This window comes from Ceratotherium simum, chromosome 2, assembly GCF_057802395.1.
Source record: "Ceratotherium simum simum isolate JZ-2026a chromosome 2, ASM5780239v1, whole genome shotgun sequence".
NCBI lineage: Eukaryota > Metazoa > Chordata > Mammalia > Perissodactyla > Rhinocerotidae > Ceratotherium > Ceratotherium simum.
The window spans coordinates 4090074-4111398 of NC_141901.1; the positions used below are offsets into that span (position 1 = coordinate 4090074).

At 45.1% G+C, this 21325-nt stretch overlaps 1 protein-coding gene across 2 annotated transcripts in view; it reads left to right on the plus strand.

The window, feature by feature from the left end:
* Nucleotides 1-12680: 12680 nt before the first annotated feature.
* CD247 (CD247 molecule) overlaps nt 12681-21325 on the plus strand; it is a 77102-nt gene continuing 68457 nt past the window's right edge. For both annotated transcript variants that reach the window (XM_014783456.2, XM_087437529.1), the window contains exon 1: nt 12681-12862. In XM_014783456.2, the coding sequence (XP_014638942.1) occupies nt 12805-12862 (58 nt within the window). In that variant the 5' untranslated portion in view covers nt 12681-12804. The remainder of the gene's footprint in view (nt 12863-21325) is intronic.

A 21325-nucleotide genomic window follows, 5' to 3' on the forward strand; every position in this document is an offset into this window, starting at 1 on the left:
TTTGGAGATGGCCAGAATGCAGCCTATGTCAAGGGCCTTGCCCCAGGGCCTCAGGTGCCAAGGGACCTTGCGATAGCGTTAGGTGGAGCGCGTCTATCTGGTTTTCTTCTCTTACTCATTTTTTGTGAGTTTTCTTTCCATCATTTGGTGCCCTATAAAAACATCTGTAGTCAGGTAAGATTCAGCCATCACAGAGGAAAGTCAGCCAGTTTGTCACAGCAGGCCCTGCAGGTTCTGTTATAATTCAGTGTGTGGAGTATGTCCCGATCATGTTCTGACTGAACACCAGGGGCACTGTAGACTACTTTTTGTGCAGACACCGGTTTCTTGTACAGCTAAGGGGATCAAGCCCCTAAGAACGACACCATGGACCGGGTTGGGGGTGGATAGTCTCAAGATGACACTGGGGTAGAGGCAGCCCAGCAGGGGTCTCACGCTGCTGCTGATAGGCTTTCATGGATTTATCACTCGCTCCCCCCATGCCATGTGCCTCGGGTCCCCTGGCACCCCACCTCCTGCAGAAGAGGGGCAGAGCCCTGGCCACAACCAGGTAGGGGATGAGTGTCTCAGACGAGACTGGCTTTGGCTCAGAGAGCAAGGCAGGTCCTGGTCAAGAGGAGAGAAAAATAAAAGTAGAAAGGGAATGGCTGAGGAGCTGGAAGCTACAGCCCAGATGGCTGCATTTGGCGGACACTGTCTTGGCCTTGGATCTGTGCTCAACTGGTCAAGGCCATTTGTCTTTACTAAACCATAGCCGATAATCATAGTTTATTGTTTTCTAGTCCAGGTTCAAATTCCTTGCAGGTGTATAGTGGGGTGGGGAAAAATCCTTTATGACATGAGGCAGGGCTCAAGGAAATAAATGCATCAAGATTCTGACCTGAGGTGGTTAATGTCGTGTTTCCCTTCTTAGTAACAGTCACTGAAGATCACAAAGTAATTAAAGAGGAGACTCTACTTTCCTATACTGGGGTGTGTTTTCAGTTTTAACACTGAAGAAAATAATGGTCTACTTCGTGTAAGGCTGGTAGTTCAATATTTTTTAGGGAAATTCCAAACTGTCACTTCAGAACCAGATGCTCTATAAATTTTCATCTGAAAAGACAATTATAACTTAAGTCCTTTTTGGAATTAAGGGAGGTATAAATCAACCAATAAAACTTCAATCTTTTTTCTTTTTTCCTTAGTATTTACTGTAAGACACATATATTTGTGTGGAAAATAAAAAAAGTTTAGAAATTCATAATCTCACCAGCCAGCCTGGCTGCTAATATTTTGATGTGTTTTCTTCCAATCTTTGCTTTCATGAAATGTTTAAACATAATCAAGATCATGCTGTATATTGATTGTGTATCACGGTTCTTGCACTTAATCATAAGCTTATGATGTTACTAGAAACCACTCGTAAGGATGGCTTAGAGTGGCTGCACGATATTTCATCAGATCCATCTGCCTTGGCTACCAAATCATGGCCTGTATGAGGACTCGGTTACTAGTGACAGAAACCCTAGTCAAAGTAGTTTCAGCAAAAAGAGGAGTTCATTGACCTTAAAACATTCCTGCAGAACTCGGTCTTCATCTTCTGGTGCCACTCTCTGATTGCAGCTGGCAGTCTTCGAGCAGAGAGGAAGCATCGTTCCCAGCCAGGAGAGCCAGTCCTGAATAATGACTGTGTCTGGGGATGGGGTGCCCTTGTTGGCCGAGCCTGGGTCCTGTGTCCTTCCTTGCAGTGGGAGGTCCAGCTTGGCACCAGTTAGAACCATAGGGACTGGGAGGGGCTCTCCTAAGAGGAAAGGAGAAGTTAGCTGAAGGGACACGGGACAGGCAGAAGCTAAAGGCTGTTATACTTTCCTCAGCGTTTGAACATTTAAGTTGCTTCTCATTTTTACCTTTTATGAAAGGAATACCTTTATGCATAAAGTATTCTCTACAACTCTGTTTACTTCCTTAGAGAGACTCCCAGCAGTGGAATTCCCAAGCCAAAAGCTGTTGGTACATGTTACAAATTGCTCTTAAGAATTTATATCAATTAGCAGTCCTGCCAGCAGTGTATGGAAGTGCTCACCCAGGGCACTGGATTTGATGGGTAAAAATGGTATTGTGTTATTTTAATAGGCAACTCTTAGGTTACTGGTAACATCGGACATTAAACAACTCAGTAAATACTAGTTGCTTTTCTTTCCTTTGCCTCAAATATCAGTTGGTAACCTATAGGTTGAGTTTTCTTAAAAATAAAAGTTATGATTGTTATAGGACTTAATTTTATAAAATATGCTCATACACAGCATTTTATCTAATCCTTGGAACAAGCCCAAGAAGTAGGTGGGACACATTATTTTCCTTGTTTCAGGGAGGAGCTTGGAGTCCCCAGATGTTAGCCTGGGGAGTTCACACAGCTGCATGTCATAGTTGGTCCTTAAATCTAACTCTGCAAGAATCCAGTGACCCCTCAGCTGCTGGTGACGCACGGGTCCTTTGATGAAATGTCCTGCCCCTTGTATTAAAGGTGTGTAGCAGAGAATGGCAAACGCCACGTGTTAGAAAACCACAGGCTTCCCTGGGCGCACACTGACATCTTTTGGGGCAAGCAATGTGGAGTATGGGAAAGCTTGTGCTCTGCAGCCAGAGGCCGTGTTCACATCCCAGCTCAACCACTTAGCCTGGGACCCTCGGCAAATGCTCTGCAAGAGTGTCGCCTCTGTAAGTCCCCCAGGATCCGCGGCGGTGAGGAGCATTATTTAGTCTCCATCGAGGTGTGGGATAGCCGGAGGCCACGGGTTACGTGGATGGCCAGGCTGTGGAGGAGCGAAGAACCAACCATTTTCTAGGTAACGACGCCCAGGGAGGTCTCGTCTGTCGTGTGTCAGTCACTGGTCTCCACCGTGTGCCAGGTGTGCGCCACGCGGGAGCAAAGCAGAGGCGGGAACCTCGGGTCCCGGGGTGAAACCCGGGGAGAGGCCAGGCCCACCGGGGAGAGCCCGAGAAACTGTAGTTTGACGCGACAGCCGCTAGAGGTCCCTGTGGAGCTGCATTGCACTGCGGATGGAAGGTCTGCCCAGAGCGGACAGTGCTGTCGAATCCTCCATCCTGGGGCCAGACCAGCTGCACCGCTGGAATTCGGGGCCCCTCTTTGTCCCTATAACCACCCTTCCTCCCCCGTAAGCTGGTGACCGTTCTAGGGGACTGGAAAGGTCTAATGCGGGGACCCACTTGTCCCCACGGCTGGGCCCCCTTTAGGCTTGTTCCTGGGGAAGGGAAAGCAGGCCTGTTTGGGGGTCCCCTAGGGCCAGACTGGACTCAGAGAGGACTTCCGTGCCCGCCAGCTCCCCATGCAAGCTCACTCGGTCCTTCCCCTGTGCAAATGACAAAAAGGCGATCTGCACGAAGTCAGAGCCCCTCCTGCGCCATCAGACCGGGAAGAGCCCTGCAAACCCAGCCAGATGCTGGCGTGGAAGCCTGGACACGGCCGTCATTGCGCCTGCGCCCTGGGTGCGCGTGGCTGGCCTGCAAGGGGTTGCGGAATGCCAGCGCCTAGGACGTGGCCAGGAGGCGGCACACACATGACCCCTGCCTCACCCGGGGGAGTTAAGAGCTGGCAGGGAAGGGGGCAAAGGAGAGGCAGGAATAATTGTACTTAAATATAACGTCTAGCTAGAAGACAACTGGGGGGCGGGGGGGGGGAGCGGCATTAGCTCAGCCCTTGCATCTTTTTTAAGAGAAAGAGAAGAGAGGTACTTTTTTTATGCTTCAATTACAAATACAAATAAAGGCAACTACTTTTTATCTAACAAGTATTTACTGAGCTTCAAGTATGCACAAGGCACTGTGCCAGGTCTCGGGGGACTGGGCAGCTCTCCAAGAGCTGCTTTTTTGATGGAGGAACCCACAGTATCCCTATTTCTCAGCCTATTTTTCAGTCTCAAGTAATAAAAATTCCACCTAAATATTCAGCCCCTTCATATTATAGCTGAGGACACTGAGGCCCAGAGAGGGAAAGTGATTTGGTCAACGTCACACAGCAAGTTCCAGACAAAGCTGGGAGCAGATCCTAGGTCTATGCATTCCTGCAGCAGCAGGTCTCCATGACACACACTGATGCGAAGACCATAAGGCATGGCAGAGAGGGGAAACTTATTAAGAATATCCATGGCTTAGCGTGTAGATGCAAACTGGGCTCTCGGATGCCCTGGCATCTCACGTTTGAAGCTTACTCATTTCAGAAGGTGATTTTGTGTTTGCTCAGACGCCCAGGAGTGGACTTGATAAGACTTTTGAGGCTAAACTCATCACGTCCACCAGCTCAGGAACTGGAACCAGGTGTTCATAGCGAACACCAAGCAGATGCATTAAGTTCTGACCTGGTGCTCGAGAACTGCCAGGATCAAAGAGAGGAAGTGCACAGCGTCTGCTCTGGGACATGGGGCCTCCCCTCCCCGCCAGAGGACTTGTCCACTCCATCCTGTCATTGGCTCCTCTCCATCTCCCACTCTCTCCACAGAGACTGGGACCCCCCCCCCAGTCTGGACTCCCATCATTCCTAGGAAGATTTTGCATACAGCCTCTACCCCCAAACATTAACAATCCTCTGGAGTCCTTTCCCCAGGCGACGGTCACCTCCCCTGAATGACATAAAAGGGAACAAACTCTTCCCAACACCATCTACACCAGGCACGTAACATATGCCATTTTATTCATTCCTCCAACAAGCCAATGAGGAGGACATTGCTAATTTGGAACAAAGAGTTTCAAACATTTATTAACATATTCACAAACAGCCAGCCAGCTAGTAAATGGTAGGGCTGGAATTTGAACCTGGGTCTGACTGCCCTAAATCTGCTGTTCGTCCAGCACTGTGGCTGAGCACCCGGAAGACCTGAGTTCTAGTCCTGACTTGGCCGCTTACCAGCTTTGTGACCTTGGGCAAATTACTTAATTTTTCTGAATCTGTTTCCTTAACTACAAAATGGAAACTGTACACCGATATTGACTACCCTACTGAGTCACTGTGAAGATAAAATATGACAACATATGTGAAAGTGACACACAATGTAAGGCAGCCCCATTAAAGCAGAAAAGATTCTTTCTCCAGGGGAAGGCCTTTGGCTATCAACAGCAATATTTAGTAGGTTATAATTCATCTCAGCCCCCGATAATATCTCTCTAATTTTATCCACACCCCAGCGTATTTTTGCCACCTTTTTTTATCTTTTACATCTTTGTGCAGTCTTTTCATTTATTTTTTTCTCATGTGTTTGGACATTAGGCATGCTTTCCCCTCTTAATGTCTCATTAAAGAAACAAAATTTTGTGACAATTTTCTTAAGGACAAATAATCTTTTGAGGGGAGGGCCCATTAGGTAAAGTGGACCTAGGCAAAATTGTGATATTTGCAAGCATGTCTTCAATGGCCATGCATTTTCATCATCTGTAATTTTCAAGGCCATTTCAGTTGCAAGATACAGAGTCAAAGTCAAATCGCTTAAGAAAAAAGTTACTGGCTTAAATGGAAAAACATGTTGGCAGGCCTTCAGGTATAGCATGATCCAGGTTCTCAATGGATGCAGTGGGTGTTCTACCTGTCTTTATATATCCTTTGCTCTGCTCTCCTCTGGGTTGGCTTCATTCCCAGGCAAGCTTCCTCCGTCTGGTGAAGAAGATGGGTACCAGGCATACCTGAACCTCACAGAAGAAGATGGAAGGAGCATCTTTTTCAATAGCACTTTTGTGGGAGACAGGATTTTAAGATGGCCTCTGAGATAGCCACACTTTGGTGTATAAGCCCTGTATAATCTCCTTGATTATGGGAAAGACCTGTGAATATGATGAGACATCACTCCTGTGATTAAGTTATCCTGGGTTGGCCTGATCTAATCAGGCGAGCCCTTTAAAAGCAGAATTTTCCCAAGCTCATTGCAGAAGAAGTCAGAGAGACGTGCTCTGATTGGTCTGGGAGAAACCAAACATCCCGATGTTGTGAACAGTGTTCTCTAGGATCTGAGTGCAGTCTCTAGCCAATAGTTAGAGGAAAACAGGCACCTCAGTCCTATATTTGTAAGGAGAGAAATTTTGTCAACAACCAGTGGCCTTGGAAGAGGCCCCTGAGCCTCAGATGAGAACTGTAGCCCCAGCTGACAGCTCAGTTTCAGCCTCATGAGACCCTGAGCAGAGAAGCCAGTCATGCTGTGCCTGGACTTCTGACCTACATTACTGTGAGATAATAAACCTGTGTTGTTTTAAGCCGCTAAGTTGGTGATAATCTGTTATGCAGCAATAAAAAGCTAAGACAACCTCCAAAAAGCCCAGTGTATAGGTTAGGAACCTTTGGTTGCAAGTAACAGAAACCAACCCTGGGTAATTTAAGCAAAAGGACATTTACTGGCACAGTGTTCATAGAGCCACAGAACATCAGCAGCTGCTGGATGGATCCAAGAAGAAGTGAACAGGGGGTGTTTCCATGTCTTGTTTCACTCTTTCAAGATTTAAATTCCAGGAGAAAGCAGCTAATAGGCTTTACCTGACAGCCTCATCAAGACTAACCAAGGGAGGATGGTTGGTTCTTCAAAGCAAAATTGATGGAGTGATGTCAGCAACATGGCTGAACAAGACGTCCCTGTTCATGTCCTGCCCTCAGCAACAACAGTTTGGCACCCACCCATGGTCAAAATGCCTTTGTGGGAGTTGTGGGATCCAGCACCACATGTCAAGGGGCCCAGGAGGAGTCTTGCCCGCCTGTGCATTGGGTAATAGGCAAACAGACCTCGGTCCTGGCTGTGGACCCTACAGTGGCCCATGCACCAGCTCCAGCCCCTCTCAGCCATAGTCTGGGAGCCCCTGGAAAAGACTGTCTCAGACAATCACCCACAGATGAGAGAGCCTTTGAGAAAGTCCAGATTCCTGAGGAGAAGTCCCAGCACTCTGTTGGAACAAAAAAATACGCATTTGGATGCGTTAGAGTGAGTAATGGGAGCAGCCTGGATTTCTTTGCACCATTCCTCCCCCCAGGTGGCCCAGCTTAGGGCGAAGAGAGATCGTCTGAACCCTGAGATTTCCCCTATTGGGGAACGTGAGTGGCCACCTGGGGTGGTCAGCTGGCTTCCCCAGCTGTGTGGGATGCTGCTGAAGAGGCTCATTTCTCTCTTGTTCCATCTGGAGTACTGAATCATGAGCTACATGACCGGGAGGCAGGAAGAGAGTGGCAGACGGGACCCTAGAAGGGCATTAAAGGAATGTGGACCCTACTAACTGCGTTGTGGACTGCATCAAGAAGCCAGCCCATGAGCTGCTGAGGAAGCCTTGCCTGCAGATCCCCCCAACTGGCCTACAGGCACCCCAGCACTCTGTACGCCTCACCTACGCACCTGGCTGCCTGTGTGTGCTCCTGAGGGTGGCGGTGAGAGTGAGCGTTGCTGATGGCTAGTGAGCACGCACAGAAAGCTGACTGAATCTGCAGGCCAGGGAGAGACCAGAGACTTCCGCTTTAGTGCCACCCTTGGGAAAAAGCAAAAGGGAGACTATCAGCACTCGGCCTGGTGTGTTACAAGATTGAGAGAAAGCATACAAGTTTATGAATTCTCCCGCAAGAGGGAGCAAGGAGCATGGAACAGGCATATCCACAGAAGGTTTGAGAAAGCCTCAGAATCCCTAGCAGGGCCGACAGAAGATATTTCCCTCCCAAAAGCAGTTCCTGTGAAGACAGGAGTGCAAAACTGCAAGGAACATGAAAAATCAAGGAAACGTGACACCACCAAAGGATCACAACAATCTTCCAGTAACTGATCCCAAAGACATGCAGATTTGTGATTTGCCTGATAAAGAATTTAAAATAGCTATTTGAAGGAAGCTCACTGAGCTACAAGAAAACACAGAAAGACAGTTCAATGAAATTGGGAAAACAATACATGAACATAATGAGAAGTTTAACAAAGAGATGGAAATAAAAAACAAACAGAAATTCTGGAGCTGAAGAATACAATGAATGAAAAGTGCAATAGAAAACATCAAGAACAGAATAGAACAAGCAGAAGAAAGAATCCCTATGGGCTCAGTTAGGCAGCGCTTGGTCTGGCCTCACCTGGGATCATTCACGTGGCTGTAGTCCTCTGGTGGCTCAGCTGGGGATGGGTGGTCTAAGATGGCCTTCCTCACTTATCTAGAAGTTAGTGCTGGCTGTCAGCTAAGCCACGTACTCCAGCAGGCTCATCCAGGCTTCTTCACATGGAGGCTGGGTTCCCAAAGCAGCAGGGGAGATGGCAAGCTCCAATGTGCAAATGCCTTTAAAATATTTTAGGGTTTTTTAAAGATGGGAGAAAGAACATGCTTGCATGCTGATAAGAATGATCCAATTTAGAAGAAAAAATTGATATGCAGGAGAGAGAAGAGGACATTTCTGGAACAATGTCCTTGGGAGGCTAGAGAGGAGGGAGCCCAGCAGAAGAGTTGATACCAATATGATAGGTAAAAAAGTGTATTTGTTGTAGTTTTAATTTTGATTTACCTTTCATTCAAAAGCCATTAATTACTTCCTTTTCCAAGAATTTTCTATTCAAGTCCTCTGATCGTTTTTCTAATGTGTTTTTAGACTTCCAGCAGCCTGAAAATTTTGTGTAGGTGAGGATTCTTTGTTTTACTCTAGTTTTATCTTCAGCATATAATACAGTGCTTGGCACATGGTAGTCACTCGAAAAGTATTTGTTGTAATTGAATAATGTTTAGATGCTCTTTATGTATAAAGGAACTAAGCCCTTTGTCACAGTGCTAAAATTTTATATAAATGCAATCATTCAATATGTATTCTTTGCCTGGCTTCTTTCACTCGGTAAAATGATTTTGAGATTCAACCCTGTTGTTGTGTCACTAGCAGTTTATTCATTTTTATTATTGAGTATTATTTCACTGAACAGATATACCATAATTTGTTTATCCATGCATCTGTTGATGGATATTTGGGTGGTTTCCAGTTTTTGGCTGTTACAAATAAAGCTGCTATGAGTATTCATATGCAAGTCTTTGTATGGACATATATTTCCTTTTCTCTTGGATAGATACCTAGGAGTGGAATGGCTAGATCATATGGTAGATTTATGTTTAACTTTTGAAGAAACTGCCAAACTGTTTTCCAAAATGGGTACCATTTTACATTCCCACCATCAGTCTATGTGAGTTCCCGTTCCTCCATATCTTTGCCAACACTTGACATGGCCAGTGGTTTAATTTTAGCTATATTAATAGGTGTGTAATGGTATCTCATTGTGTTTTATTTTATTTTTTGTAATAGGCTGCCATTTATTGAATGCTTAACTACAAGCTTGACATTGTGCTAAGCACATTTTTTGTACATTATCTTATTTATCACTCAAAACACACAGAAGGGGACCTGCCCTCCTATGAAGGATGTGCCATTATTACCCCCAGTTTACAGATGAGGAAACTGAGGCACAGAGAATTAAAGTGACTTATCCATGTCACAAGCTAGTATGTGGCAGAGCTGAGACCTAAATCCTGGCCTTTCCAAATGCAAAGCCCATCGCTTAAACACTGTGCCACTTCCTGCCTTAGGCCTTCCCACCGTGGTATCGCTGTCTCCACACACACACTGCATGAAGCGAAGGAGGAATGGTTAAGTTCTCGGCTCTGATGGCACACTGCCTGGTTTGACCACACCTTCACTCTTGAGATTCGAGTTTTGTGACCTTGGCCCCAGTCAAGTTAATCTCTCTGTGTTTCAGTGGACTCGTCTGTAAAATGGGGTCATCAGAGTACCTGTCCCATGGGTTTATTGTGGAGGAGAATGATGATTCATGTTGAAAAAGGTAGATTGGCTCTTGGCACATGGTGAGCAATCTATAAAAGTTAGCTATTGATTTTATTTAATAAATATTGCAACCTCAGTTCCTTCACAATTTGACTATTATGTTTTATCATTTTTACTTTACATTATTTGAGAGAGACTATCCCTAGAAGTGCCAGAACCTTTGTCTTTGGAACTTGAACACTATGCCAGAAGCCTGCAGGAAGAGGAGCAGATTTAAACCCTGACAAAGAGCGACTCACCCCGGCAGGGGGGCTCATTGTGTTTTAATTTGTATTTCCTTAACTATTAATGATGTTCTGCATCTTTTCATGTGCTTACTGACCATTCATTTATCTTCTTTTGGAAATTGTCCATTCAAATCTTTTGGCTATTATTGAGTTGATTATCTTGTTATTGAGTTGAAAGAGTTCTTTATATATTCTGGATATAAGCCCTATATCTGATATGTGTGTTTGCAAGTAATTTCTCACAGTCTATGACTTGCTTTTTCATTTTCTTAATGGTGTTTTCCAATGAACAAAGTTTTAATTGTGATGAAGTCTAATTTATCAATTTTTTCTCTTATGGTTTGTGCTTCTCACATTCTATCATAAAGATTTTTCTCCTGTTTTATTCCAGAATTTCAGTTTTAGGTTTCACATTTAGGTCTATGAACAATTTTAGTTAATTTTTGTGTATGGTGTAAAACAACAGTTAGTGTTTTTTATTTTTTCCATGCAGATATCCAGTTGGACTAGCACCATTCGTTGAAAAGACTATCATTTCTTTGTTGAATTTTCCCTGTACCTTTATAAAAAACCAATTGACCGGATAATTTTGAGCCTATAGTACCATAAATACTTTATGGTAGTTATGTTGCTTTGTAACGTTCGATGTCTGGCAGGACTATTTCACTCTCCTCACCCTTCTGTTACAGAGGTTTCCTGACTATTCTTTTGTTTGTTTTAGCATTATTTTTGTATTGTTATATAATTCACGTAATATAAAATTCACCATTTTTTTTTTTTAAATATTTTATTTATTTATTTATTTATTTTTCCCCCCAAAGCCCCAGTAGATAGCTGTATGTCATAGCTGCACATCCCTGTAGTTGCTGTATGTGGGACGCGGCCCCAGCATGGCCGGAGAAGTGGTGCGTCGGTGCGCGCCCGGGATCCGAACCCGGGTCGCCAGCAGTGGAGCGCGCTCACTTAACCGCTAAGCCACGGGGCCGGCCCCTAAAATTCACCATTTTAAAGTGTACTCTCAGTGATTTTTAGTATATTCACTATGTTGTGCACCATCACCAGCATCTAATTCTAGAAAATTTCTGTCATGTCAAAAAGAAACTTTGTACCTATTAGTAGTTAGTCCCAATTTCCCCCTCTTCCCAGGCCCTGGCAACTGCTAATCTACTTTCTCTCTATATAGAATTGCCTATTTTGGACATTTCAGATAAATGGAATCAAATAATATGTGGTCTTTTATGTCTGGCTTCTTTCACTTAGAATAATATTTTCAAAGTTCATCCGTGTTGTAACATGTAATAATACTTCATTCCTTTTTATGGCTGAATCATACTCCATTTGGGGGATATACCATATTTGTTTCTCCATTCCTCGGTTGACTTGTTTCCAATTTTGGCCTATTATGAATAATGTTGCTATGAACATTAAGATACAAGTTTTTGTGTGAACATATGTTTCAGTTCTCTTGAGTATACGCCTAGAAGTAGAATTGCTGGGTCATATAACTCTGTTTAACTTTTTGAGGAAATTCCAAACTGTTTTCCACAAGAGCTTCATCATTTTACATTCCCGCCAGCAATGTAGGAGGGTTCCGATTTCTCCAGATCCTTCCCAACACTTGTCTATCTTTTTTATTTCAGCCCTCTTAGTAGCTGTGAAGTAGGATCTCACTGTAGTTTTGATCTGCATTTCCCAAGTAACTAATGACATTGAGTATCTTTTCTTGTGCTTATTGGCCATTTGTGTGTCTTCTTTGGAGAAAAGTCTATTCAGATCTTTGGCCAATTTTTAATTGGGTTATGTTTTCTTATTATTGAGTCGTAGGAGTTATTTTTATATGTTGGCATCTTCAGTGAGATGGATTGATTAGTTTAGGGAGAATTGGGGTCTTCTTAAGAGGGAGCTTTTTAATCAAAGAGCAGGTTATGCCTTTCCATTTACCCAAGTCCTTTCTGTGTTCTTCAGTAATGGTTTAAATCTTGTTTCCTACAGATCTTACACTTTTTATTAAATTTATTTCTAGGTGTTTATCTTTTTTATTATCGTAAATTACTCCAATGTTTAAATGTTGACAACTAACAAACGTGTTTGAAATACTATGTGAACTATAGTATTTCAAACTATTCTACGTTTCAAATTCAGGCCAAGTTCAGATCTGCAACCTCAGATCTACTCCAGCAATTTGCTTTATAGATAAGGACGCTGAAGTCTAGAGACGTTGGGATGTTGAGTGACACAGTAAGTAGGTAGCAGAGATGGCACTAAAGCCCAAGAATTCTACATTTAGCCTGACCCTGAATCCAGAGCTCTGTCATCTTACCAACTTTGATAAAATATTTGAGTCTAGGAAAATGGCAAGTGTTCTTACACACATTGGGGAACTCGTATTTACCTGGAGACTGACTTCACTAATCAAGATAGGAATTAGATAAAAATTAGACTAAGATTGAAAAAAAGGAAAATAACACAATGTTTAAATGAGAGAAAAAGAAAAATTCCGGCAGAGAGAGAGAGACACACACACACACACACCCCAACCCCCAAACCCTCAAACCTCCAGAGCTTCCTGCCTGTGAACCGAAAGGGGGAGTGTGAGTTTCTTGGCCCTGTTGGCAGGTGCCTGTCTTCTCAAAGGCCCCGTAGTCCTCCACTTCCTGAGGAGGCAGCAACAGAACAAAGCCAGCAGAGACTTCTTTTCTCTTCTTCGTCCCAGCCACGGCTGCCACGGCCTCTGCCTCTTGGCGCCATCCTGGGGGAAAGGACAAGATGAAGTGGAAGGTGCTTGTTACCGCGGCCATCCTGCAGGCACAGTTTCCAATTACAGGTAAGGCTGGATGTATGGATGGCGAGGAACTTTTAGAAACTCTTTGTGCATGTGGGGGGGCGGGGTGGGGGACGTGGTGGAGTTGGGGGGGAACTGATGTCTCCTTCGAATCCTGTCCTCCCAAAATCAATGGGCAGCTGAGCAGGGAGGGGTCCGGCTCGATGCTGCCATCTGCCTCGTTACAGCCAAGTTGGGCATCAGTTCAGACCCAGCTGCTTGAAAACACACCTGCCCAAAGTATAGAATTTTCCAGCGACAAAAGGAGAGAGAAATGTCTGTGGGTGGTTGGGCGGAGGGAGGACAAGGAGGGGGGAGCGGAAGAACAACTGAGCCGGGCCCAGGGGCAGAGGAGAGGGAGTATCTGACAGAAGCTGGACGGGATGGGAAAATGCCAGCCAGGCCATGTTTCGTGCGGCGACACTTTTCTAGTCTCTACATCTTCTTTTATCCCTTGCTGGCTCCGTCACTCGGCTCCTTTCCTTCTTCCTTCCTTTCCCTGACTTGAAACAGCTCAATGGGCCAGGGACCAAGTGGGGGTAACGGAGGAGGGAAGTGGCCTTGCTCGGGGTCCGTGTCTCGGCTCAGCTCTGTCATGGCCGCCTCTGCACCCCATGGCCCAGGGCTGCCCTGTGACACGCCCATCCCGGGCTCAGTGACTCACCCACTTCGGGCAGCTCTCTGAGGCCCCAACGCCAGAGATGATGACAGGACATAGAGGACAGATGAGGGGATGTGACTTGTCGCCCCACGGGTAACAACAAGCAACAAGAGAACTCCCTCCTCACTTCATTCCAGTTCACAGGAGCCTGGCTTTTCTAGAAGCCTTCCACTCCCACCATGTTTTCTAGCCCAGCTAATGAGGAGGAGGAGAAGTGAGAAGAAGGCAGAATGGACTGTCTCAGGGGGTTGGCGTCATGGCATTTTTACAAGAAACAGGACAAGTTGTATTTGAATCTAAAGAGACAGGGAGGGTGGTCACAAGTGTCCTTCGTCTACTTTACAGCTCACTCCAGCGTGGGAGGGTGTTTAGCGACAATGGTGGGAGGGCAGGAGAGGCCATCGGCACGTCTGTTCCTGCCAGAGAACGTGGAACAGCCGTGGCCTAGCGCCTCGGGGTTTCGAGGACTAAGTAATCGCAGGGTTTTCTGTAAGATCACAGCTCTCTTCTCAGAAAGGCCTTGCTGGGTATGAGTCACACCGTGCTGTTGGTTTAGGACACTGGAGTGAGCCCAGAGCAGCCCATCTTGGTGTGTGGGGGACGAGGGGACCTGTGACGCCATGACAGCCTGTGAAATCAGTGATTTTGGGGGGAACAGCTGATGGCAGTGGATTCAGACCCTGGGCTTCAGGCTGGGGAGACAATTCCTCCATGTGGAGCTTCCCACTGGTCCATTTGCGTTGGGCCTTGGGGCCAAGCAAGGGGCAAAGTGGAGTTAGAAGAGAAAAAGGAAAGCTGCTTGGGTGGTGGTGGCTGCCAAGAGCAGTAAACAAAACCCCACCCCGCAGGCCAGACGGGGGCCATGCCCCGTTTCCACAAGTTGTGTACAGGAGGAGAACCCTTTAGATTCATCTTTCAACGCTGCTTGCTCTGCGGGTGTGGAGACTGAAATTGTAGCTATTTTTAGATAAGTCTGAGACAAAAGTTTCTCAAAGTGTCCTAGCCTAGTGGAGGTAAGGCAGGGGGAGACATAGAGAGGCCTTTAACACCAGGGGGCAGAAAACAGCCCAGTGCTGCCGGCCAGGAAACCCTCTACAGCTTCCCCTGGAGGAAGGGCTGTGGACGGAATTTGAGTTGAGGTCTTCTCTCTTCTCTTGCTCAATTAAGTTACCCGCCTAAACTCTTTTAAAGCATCTACTTTTTACCGAGACTTTTCCATTTGCTTGGCAATGCCCAGATCATTAGGATCAAAGCCAATAATGGCCTGGTCTGTCTACATGAGGAGGTCTCCCGGGTGAGAGTCTGCCAAGACGGTCACCGGGGTCTGAGGCTGGAAGAGACTAAGATGGCGTGCCTAATGGCATGGGCACACTTTTGCCTACAGAGCCCTCAGCCCCTCAGTGCCTCTAACGCCCTGCCTCACAGTCGCCAAGAATGCACTCAGCAGTCAGTGTGGCCTTTGTCCTTTCTCGGGTGAGGAGATGCAACTCTGGTACAAAGCCTCAGGCAGTGCAGGCTCCCAGACTTGTGAGCAGCTGCGCTTTCAGGGAGGCAGCTGGATGTGGTGGAAGAGTCAGACCAATCACGGTGCTGCCACTTTGCTACGTGTGCAGCCTTAGGCAAGTTACTTAACCACTCTGGGCCTCAGTTTTCTCACCTTCATTGCAGAGTTGTGAAAATGAGAAGTAAATGTAACATGTTTAATACATAATAGACAGCCAATAAGGGGAAGTTGTATTAATTATTACTTCTTGGCCTGTTTTCCTGTTCTCAATACCCAGGAACAGGAAATGAAAACCTGTGGTTGGGATTCTTAATTTGTTCTCAATTGCGCTGTAAGGCAGCACTGGGCATTTTCTCCATCTGTTGAAATCCACCTCACCCTTCTCTTGATTTTTGAGCACACCCCTAACAGCACAGGAATACAGTGGCCACGCATCCCAGTGGCAGGCCCGTTGCGAGTGAGGCTCAAAGCTGTGGCAGGCCCCAGGAAGAGCAGTAGAGCTACCATGTATATTGTTAAAGATGCTTGGGACATTCCCCCAAACTGAAGACATGCCTAAAAAATATATAATACAAATAGTTAGGGGGAAGAAATTAGAGACAAATTCCACCTGATTGTCACTGGTTGCGGTGGCCACACAGATTCTGAAGCCAAATGGTTGGTGTGGGTGCACGGTGACTGGGGGTTTAAATGCAAACTTCTTGAAACCAGATCTTTGCTTCAACTACTTGGAGCTGGACTCGAGGGGAGCTGTAAGTGATGCCAGGACAAGTTTTTCATCGATGGCATTTTCACTGGTTTATTTCAACCACTGGTTTATTTCAACCTCCAGTGACCTGGCTCAGCTCATCCTGATGAGCTCCTTAATCTTTCTGCCTTGGTGTTTCTCAGACTTGCTGGCCTAGAGACCACTTCTGCTGCTTTGAAACGTCCCCCAGATACAGTCCTGGGAAGCTCTTGCTTGGGTGAATAATCATGGCTGTATTTATTTAAAAATTCTTTTTTTTTTTTTTTTTTAAAGATTTTATTTATTCATTTTTTTCCCCCCAAAGCCCCAGTAGACAGATGTATGTCATAGGTTCACATCCTTCTAGTTGCTGTACGTGGGACTCGGCCTCGCGTTGGACGGAGAAGTGGTGCCTTGGGGCGTGCCCGGGATCCGAACCCGGGCCGCCAGCATCAGAGCGCGCGCACTTAACCGCCAAGCCACGGAGCCGGCCCTAAAAATTCTTTTTATTTTTGCCTTTGTCTTTAAAAAATTAATTTTTATTGGATATACACTTTTACTTTCGAGAGTCCCCTGGCATTGTGTCTTGTGTTTTGTTTAGAAAGGCTCGGGCGTCAGGGGGGAACTGTCTTGCATTAGAGTTGTCCAAACACACTCTTCGAGAATCCTTTCTCTCCTGAGCCCCCTTTACCTGGGGGTCAGCTAATTGATTAAATAAATAGCAGGGATAATTCAAAACAAATTCCTTAGCTCTGCTTGGGCCATGGCTAGTTCTTACAAACACTAAAGTGATGGTAGATTTAATTAATTTGAGTAAACATTCAGTCAGTTTGGTTAAAAATAATCAAACCAGTCATTTGACCTGTTAGTTGAAACAAAACGGTCAGTTTAGTCACGGCCGTACACAGCCTTTGCTTCCAGCCTAGAAACCGCAGTCTGTGTTCCCTGAGGGAAAGACGCCTGAGTCTTGCTCAGAGATGTTCCCAGCACTCAACTCAGCGCATGGCGCAGAGTCCAGGCGCCATAAATACTGTTGAATGAGTTAAGAGGTGGGTGAATGAGGGAAATCCAGATATTTCCATGTGATTAAATTAGCTTTAATGGTTTATTCACGGTGGAGTATATTGGAGTGGCATCATTTGGACCTTTCTCCAGAGAATTTAGTATTAAACAAAGTACTTTAAAAAAAAAAAAAGAAAAGAAATTAAACTGGTGGAGGGGACAGAGCAATTGAGTGAACAGAATGATTAGAAATGAGTTTCAAGGACAATTTAAGATAAAATGCTACGTTGTTAAAATGTTCTGGTTGGACCATATGAAATTTACGATATTCGTTTCTTTTGGACCTACGAAAATGATAATTTCATATGATTCAGCTAATATCCTGAAAATAAACAAAGACACTCATTTTTCTGACTTGGCTTTAGCACTGCGGAAAGGCAGAAAATAAAGAAGGCTATCACTGTCGGAGCTTGTTAACTAATGAACTAGCAAACGGCACCAAGGAGAAAAAGAAGAGGTTGAGGATTCTAGCACGAATCACATCACGCAATTGCTCAATTCCCTCAAAATATGGAAAGTAAAACAGCAGGCTATCTACCCATTATAGCTGTTTGGTCTAGGTCACTAAAGAAATATTCCAAGTAGCTGTCACTTTTTTCCTCTCTTAATTTGAGATATTTTAACAAAAATATCATAAGATCATTAGAGGAAGTTATACATTTTTTAAAAGCAATAATGTTACCAAGCTAGCCCAATAACTTTTCATTTTCACTTCTTTATGCTCCATTCCAATGTTTTTTTTACAAGTGTATACATATCTTTATATAGTTGTTATTATAAAAACAGTTTCTTAATATTCTTTTCTATTATAATTTTCTAGTTCTTTTTCTGAATATTCTGAACATTTCCGTCATGCTTAGCCTTCATGTTTGTTGTTAATTGCTACGTAAACTTCCATAGTTTATGCATCATATTTTCTTCACTATTTCCTTATTGTTGGACATTTAAGCTGTTTCTAATTTTTGGTATTATAGCTAATCCTGCAAGGAAATCTTTACATGTGTAGCTGTTCAAGTTTCTTTTGAATTACTTCCTTGGGCTAATTTCTCCAGAAATGACAATTAAAGGAACAGTTTAAAGAAAAAAGAACATTTCACAGGGGTACGTTAGACTTCTGTTGAAAACCAATCCTGTCGAGGAAAGAGAGTTTTTTTCGAACTCTCTGTGACCATGTGCAAGTGCCTCTGTCTTCTCTGGAGCAGACAGTATGGTGGAGGGAGAGAGGAGCCCTGGAACCAGAAAGATCTGGATCCAAGCCCTGGCTCCTCCCCAGCAGTTCACTGCCGGCAGGGTGCCCCCTTCAGAGCTGTTCCTCCTCTGTAAGATGGCGGTCATTCGGTCTGCTTCATGCAAACGTTGTGGAGTGCAGATGCTATTCGCAAGTGCCCACACACAAAAAAGGCTTGAAAGCAGTAGCCTTTGTCGTGTGTGCCTCAGTTTCCCATCCTGCAAAATAGAAGGAATACCATTTTCTCAATGCAATAAAGTGGAACACTGGTACTAACATGCTTTCTTTTTCTTCCTTTGTCACTAAATTGCAGTGTAAACGTGGGCAGAAATCTCTCTCTGGGCTTTAGTTCTCTTGTTTATGAGATGAGAAAGGAGAGGGTTGAACATCCCTTTCAGCTACAAAACAAATTGCGCATGGTCTTGAAATTACAAAGTTTTCAAGAACATTTAGTTACCTAGCCCCCCACTCCACTGGTATTGGCTCACAGAATTAGACACCTAAGCTTCATTCTTCCTTGCAGCTCCAAATATTTTTTTATCTGAACTTCCACCTTATCACAATATTTTCAACTCACTAGTGGGAGCCTCTGTTGTGAAAAATCCAAGGACACGATGTCCAGTATTTTCTGGTTTGTCCCTTATGCTTGTGCATTGGCTGCAGATTTATTGGGGGCCACACAAGGACTTTGTTGCTGAGAACTGACTTGAAGAGAAAGCAAATTGCTGTCTGAATCAGCCAAACTGCAGTGGTGGGGATGTTAGGAGCTCCCACTGTCCGCTTTGCTTGCCTGTTATGATCTGTGCTACTCAGCAACTAATTTTCAGGCTCAAGGGGAAAAAAAATAAATGGAAAGCATTCGAACAAGTACAGGCAGGAGCCTTGCCCAGTCCGTTCTCAGCACGGCCATCCCTTTATATTTACAAAGTGCTTTCCAATGCCTTCGCGTGCTTGATCCTCACAACCATCCTGTGGCAAGTAGCAGAAAAAGTAGTAGGATTCTGTTTTATAAATGAAGAAAATGAGGCTCAGAGATTTAATGACTTGCCTAAGAACAGAACCAGACCCAAACACGGTTCCTCTGATCACTTGCTCAGGGTGTGCATTCTCGAATGTTCTCTGCAGCCTCTCTACTAGGTCCTCTCTTGTCAGTTTGCAATGTCGTACGCCTGATGACTGAATTCTGAAGCTGACTTTTGAAGGCATCCTCCTTAGTAAGCACTTATTACTATTTTTCTCTGAATTTTTGAAGTAAGAAATAATTATTTTGATGCTGAATATCCTCATTTAATATAAAATTTTCTGCTGAGTACGAAATATTTGGTTGTTAATATAGAATTCTATTTTTCTCTGGCATATTATTATAGTTCCAAACTCACAGTTCCCCAAATCTGGGAAAATCTATATTTTCGGTTTTTACTCTTAATAAATATATGTATTTTGGAGCTTTTCTTGAAAGGGATGGGCCTCAGTTTGAATTCAACCTGGTTCTACGTGTGCAGGTACCCCACCACTGCCTCGGGCACAGGCGGAATCAAATGTGTAAATCAAAATGTAAATTAAATCTTACTTGAGCGGCTTTGATCCTAAATAATAGCCTGTAATCGATCTGTTTGGTAAGAATGTAATTTCATAGGGTGTGTAAGGTTTTGTGTGTGTGAGGTTTTCTCAAAGAATAGCACACTATTACACACAGACTCTGAGTTGAGAGTTAGTTATTTTTTTTGCGAGGAAGATCAGCCCTGAGCTAACATCTGCCAATCCTTCTCTTTTTGGTGAGGAAGACTGGCCCTGGGCTAACATCCATACCCATCTTCCTTCACTTTATATGGGATGCCGCCACAGCATGGCTTGCCAAGCAGTGCGTCGGTGCACGCCCAGGATCCGAACCGGCGAACCCCGGGCCGCCGCAGCGGAGCGCGTGCACTTAACCGCTTGCACCACCGGGCTGGCCCGAGAGTTATTTTTTTTTAAAAATCCACGAGGAGTGGGAGATTGTCTTTGAATGACAAATGTCTATAATCAATTCTCAACGATTTATGTCAGATTTTAGACTTGAGTCCACTTGCATCTGCCTGGGTTGAGCTCAGGGAGTGCAAACCCTTTTGCTGTTGACTGCAGCAAAGAAAACCAAGATAAGAAATCTGATGCTCAGAGAAAAATGCATGAAGCATTAAGAGCCAAATATGGGAACATCTGTGACTTCCAAAGCTGACTGGGAAGAGGACTGGGGAAGGAGACGTGTTCCGGAGCATCAGCAGGACATTTCTGGGGCTCAGGGCTGTAGGGGCATTGCCTTTGCCAAACCTCGGTGTTGAGCAGGACTGCTCAGAACATAAACTGACACCACCATTTAGGATTAAACAAATCCTTACTTCTCTCTCTTGCTGAAAATACCAGAAAGTCAACTGTGTGTTCCCGTATTTTCCCAGTTCCCCGTCGGGCGATATTGTACTTGCTTTACGAGGTAACGTGAATGATAGCCCTGAGTTAGAACTGCCCTTTGGTCATGTGGGCTGGGAGTGATGGTCGAGAATTGGAGAGAAGAGGTGTTAGAGGGGAAAGAGTAAAAAGATAGCCTGGGGGTGGAGGTGGAGGTTGCAATCTGTCACCACAGGAGGCCGATTGGCCAGAGCAGGATGCTCCAGGAAAAAGGCAGCTGAGCCAGGTGAACCCATCATGGGAACAGCCTGTGCCCAAGCCCTGTCCTGTGGGTTACAGCCGGGTGTGAGTGGTGGCAAATGTGCATGCCACTGTGTGTTTACCTGTGTGCTCTGGTGGGGGTGCAGCTGTCTGTGCCCCAGTGTGCGTGTGCTGGTGTGTGTGATGCTGTGTGTTCGTGTCTGTGCTCTAGTGTGTTCCCGTGTGTGCGTGCATGCATTGGTGTGCCTGGTGCATGTACATGCTCATCTGTTTGCTGATGGACATGTCTTGCGTCTGCAAGACACAAGGAGTGGTTTTGTGTGTGTGCTGTGTGTATTTAAGAGGATGTTGGTGGCAGCAGGACAGCTCTGTAGAAGGAAAGGCAAATGTTGCTTGAGCTTAGAGCTGGCAATCTAGGTGAGTGAACAGTGGGGCTGAGATGTTACTGAGCACATTCCAGGGATTCTGTGCAGAAGGGAGACAGGAAAACTTCTGTCCAAACTAGAATCTCTAGGATCCTGGAGAAGTGGGAACAGCTTCTTCCTAGATGCAGAGACTTCTCAGGTTTCCTAACTCCCCAGAACTCTCCCATCTCCCTAGTCAGCCTGCTGTCTGTCCTTTCCACCTTTCTTCTTCCCAAT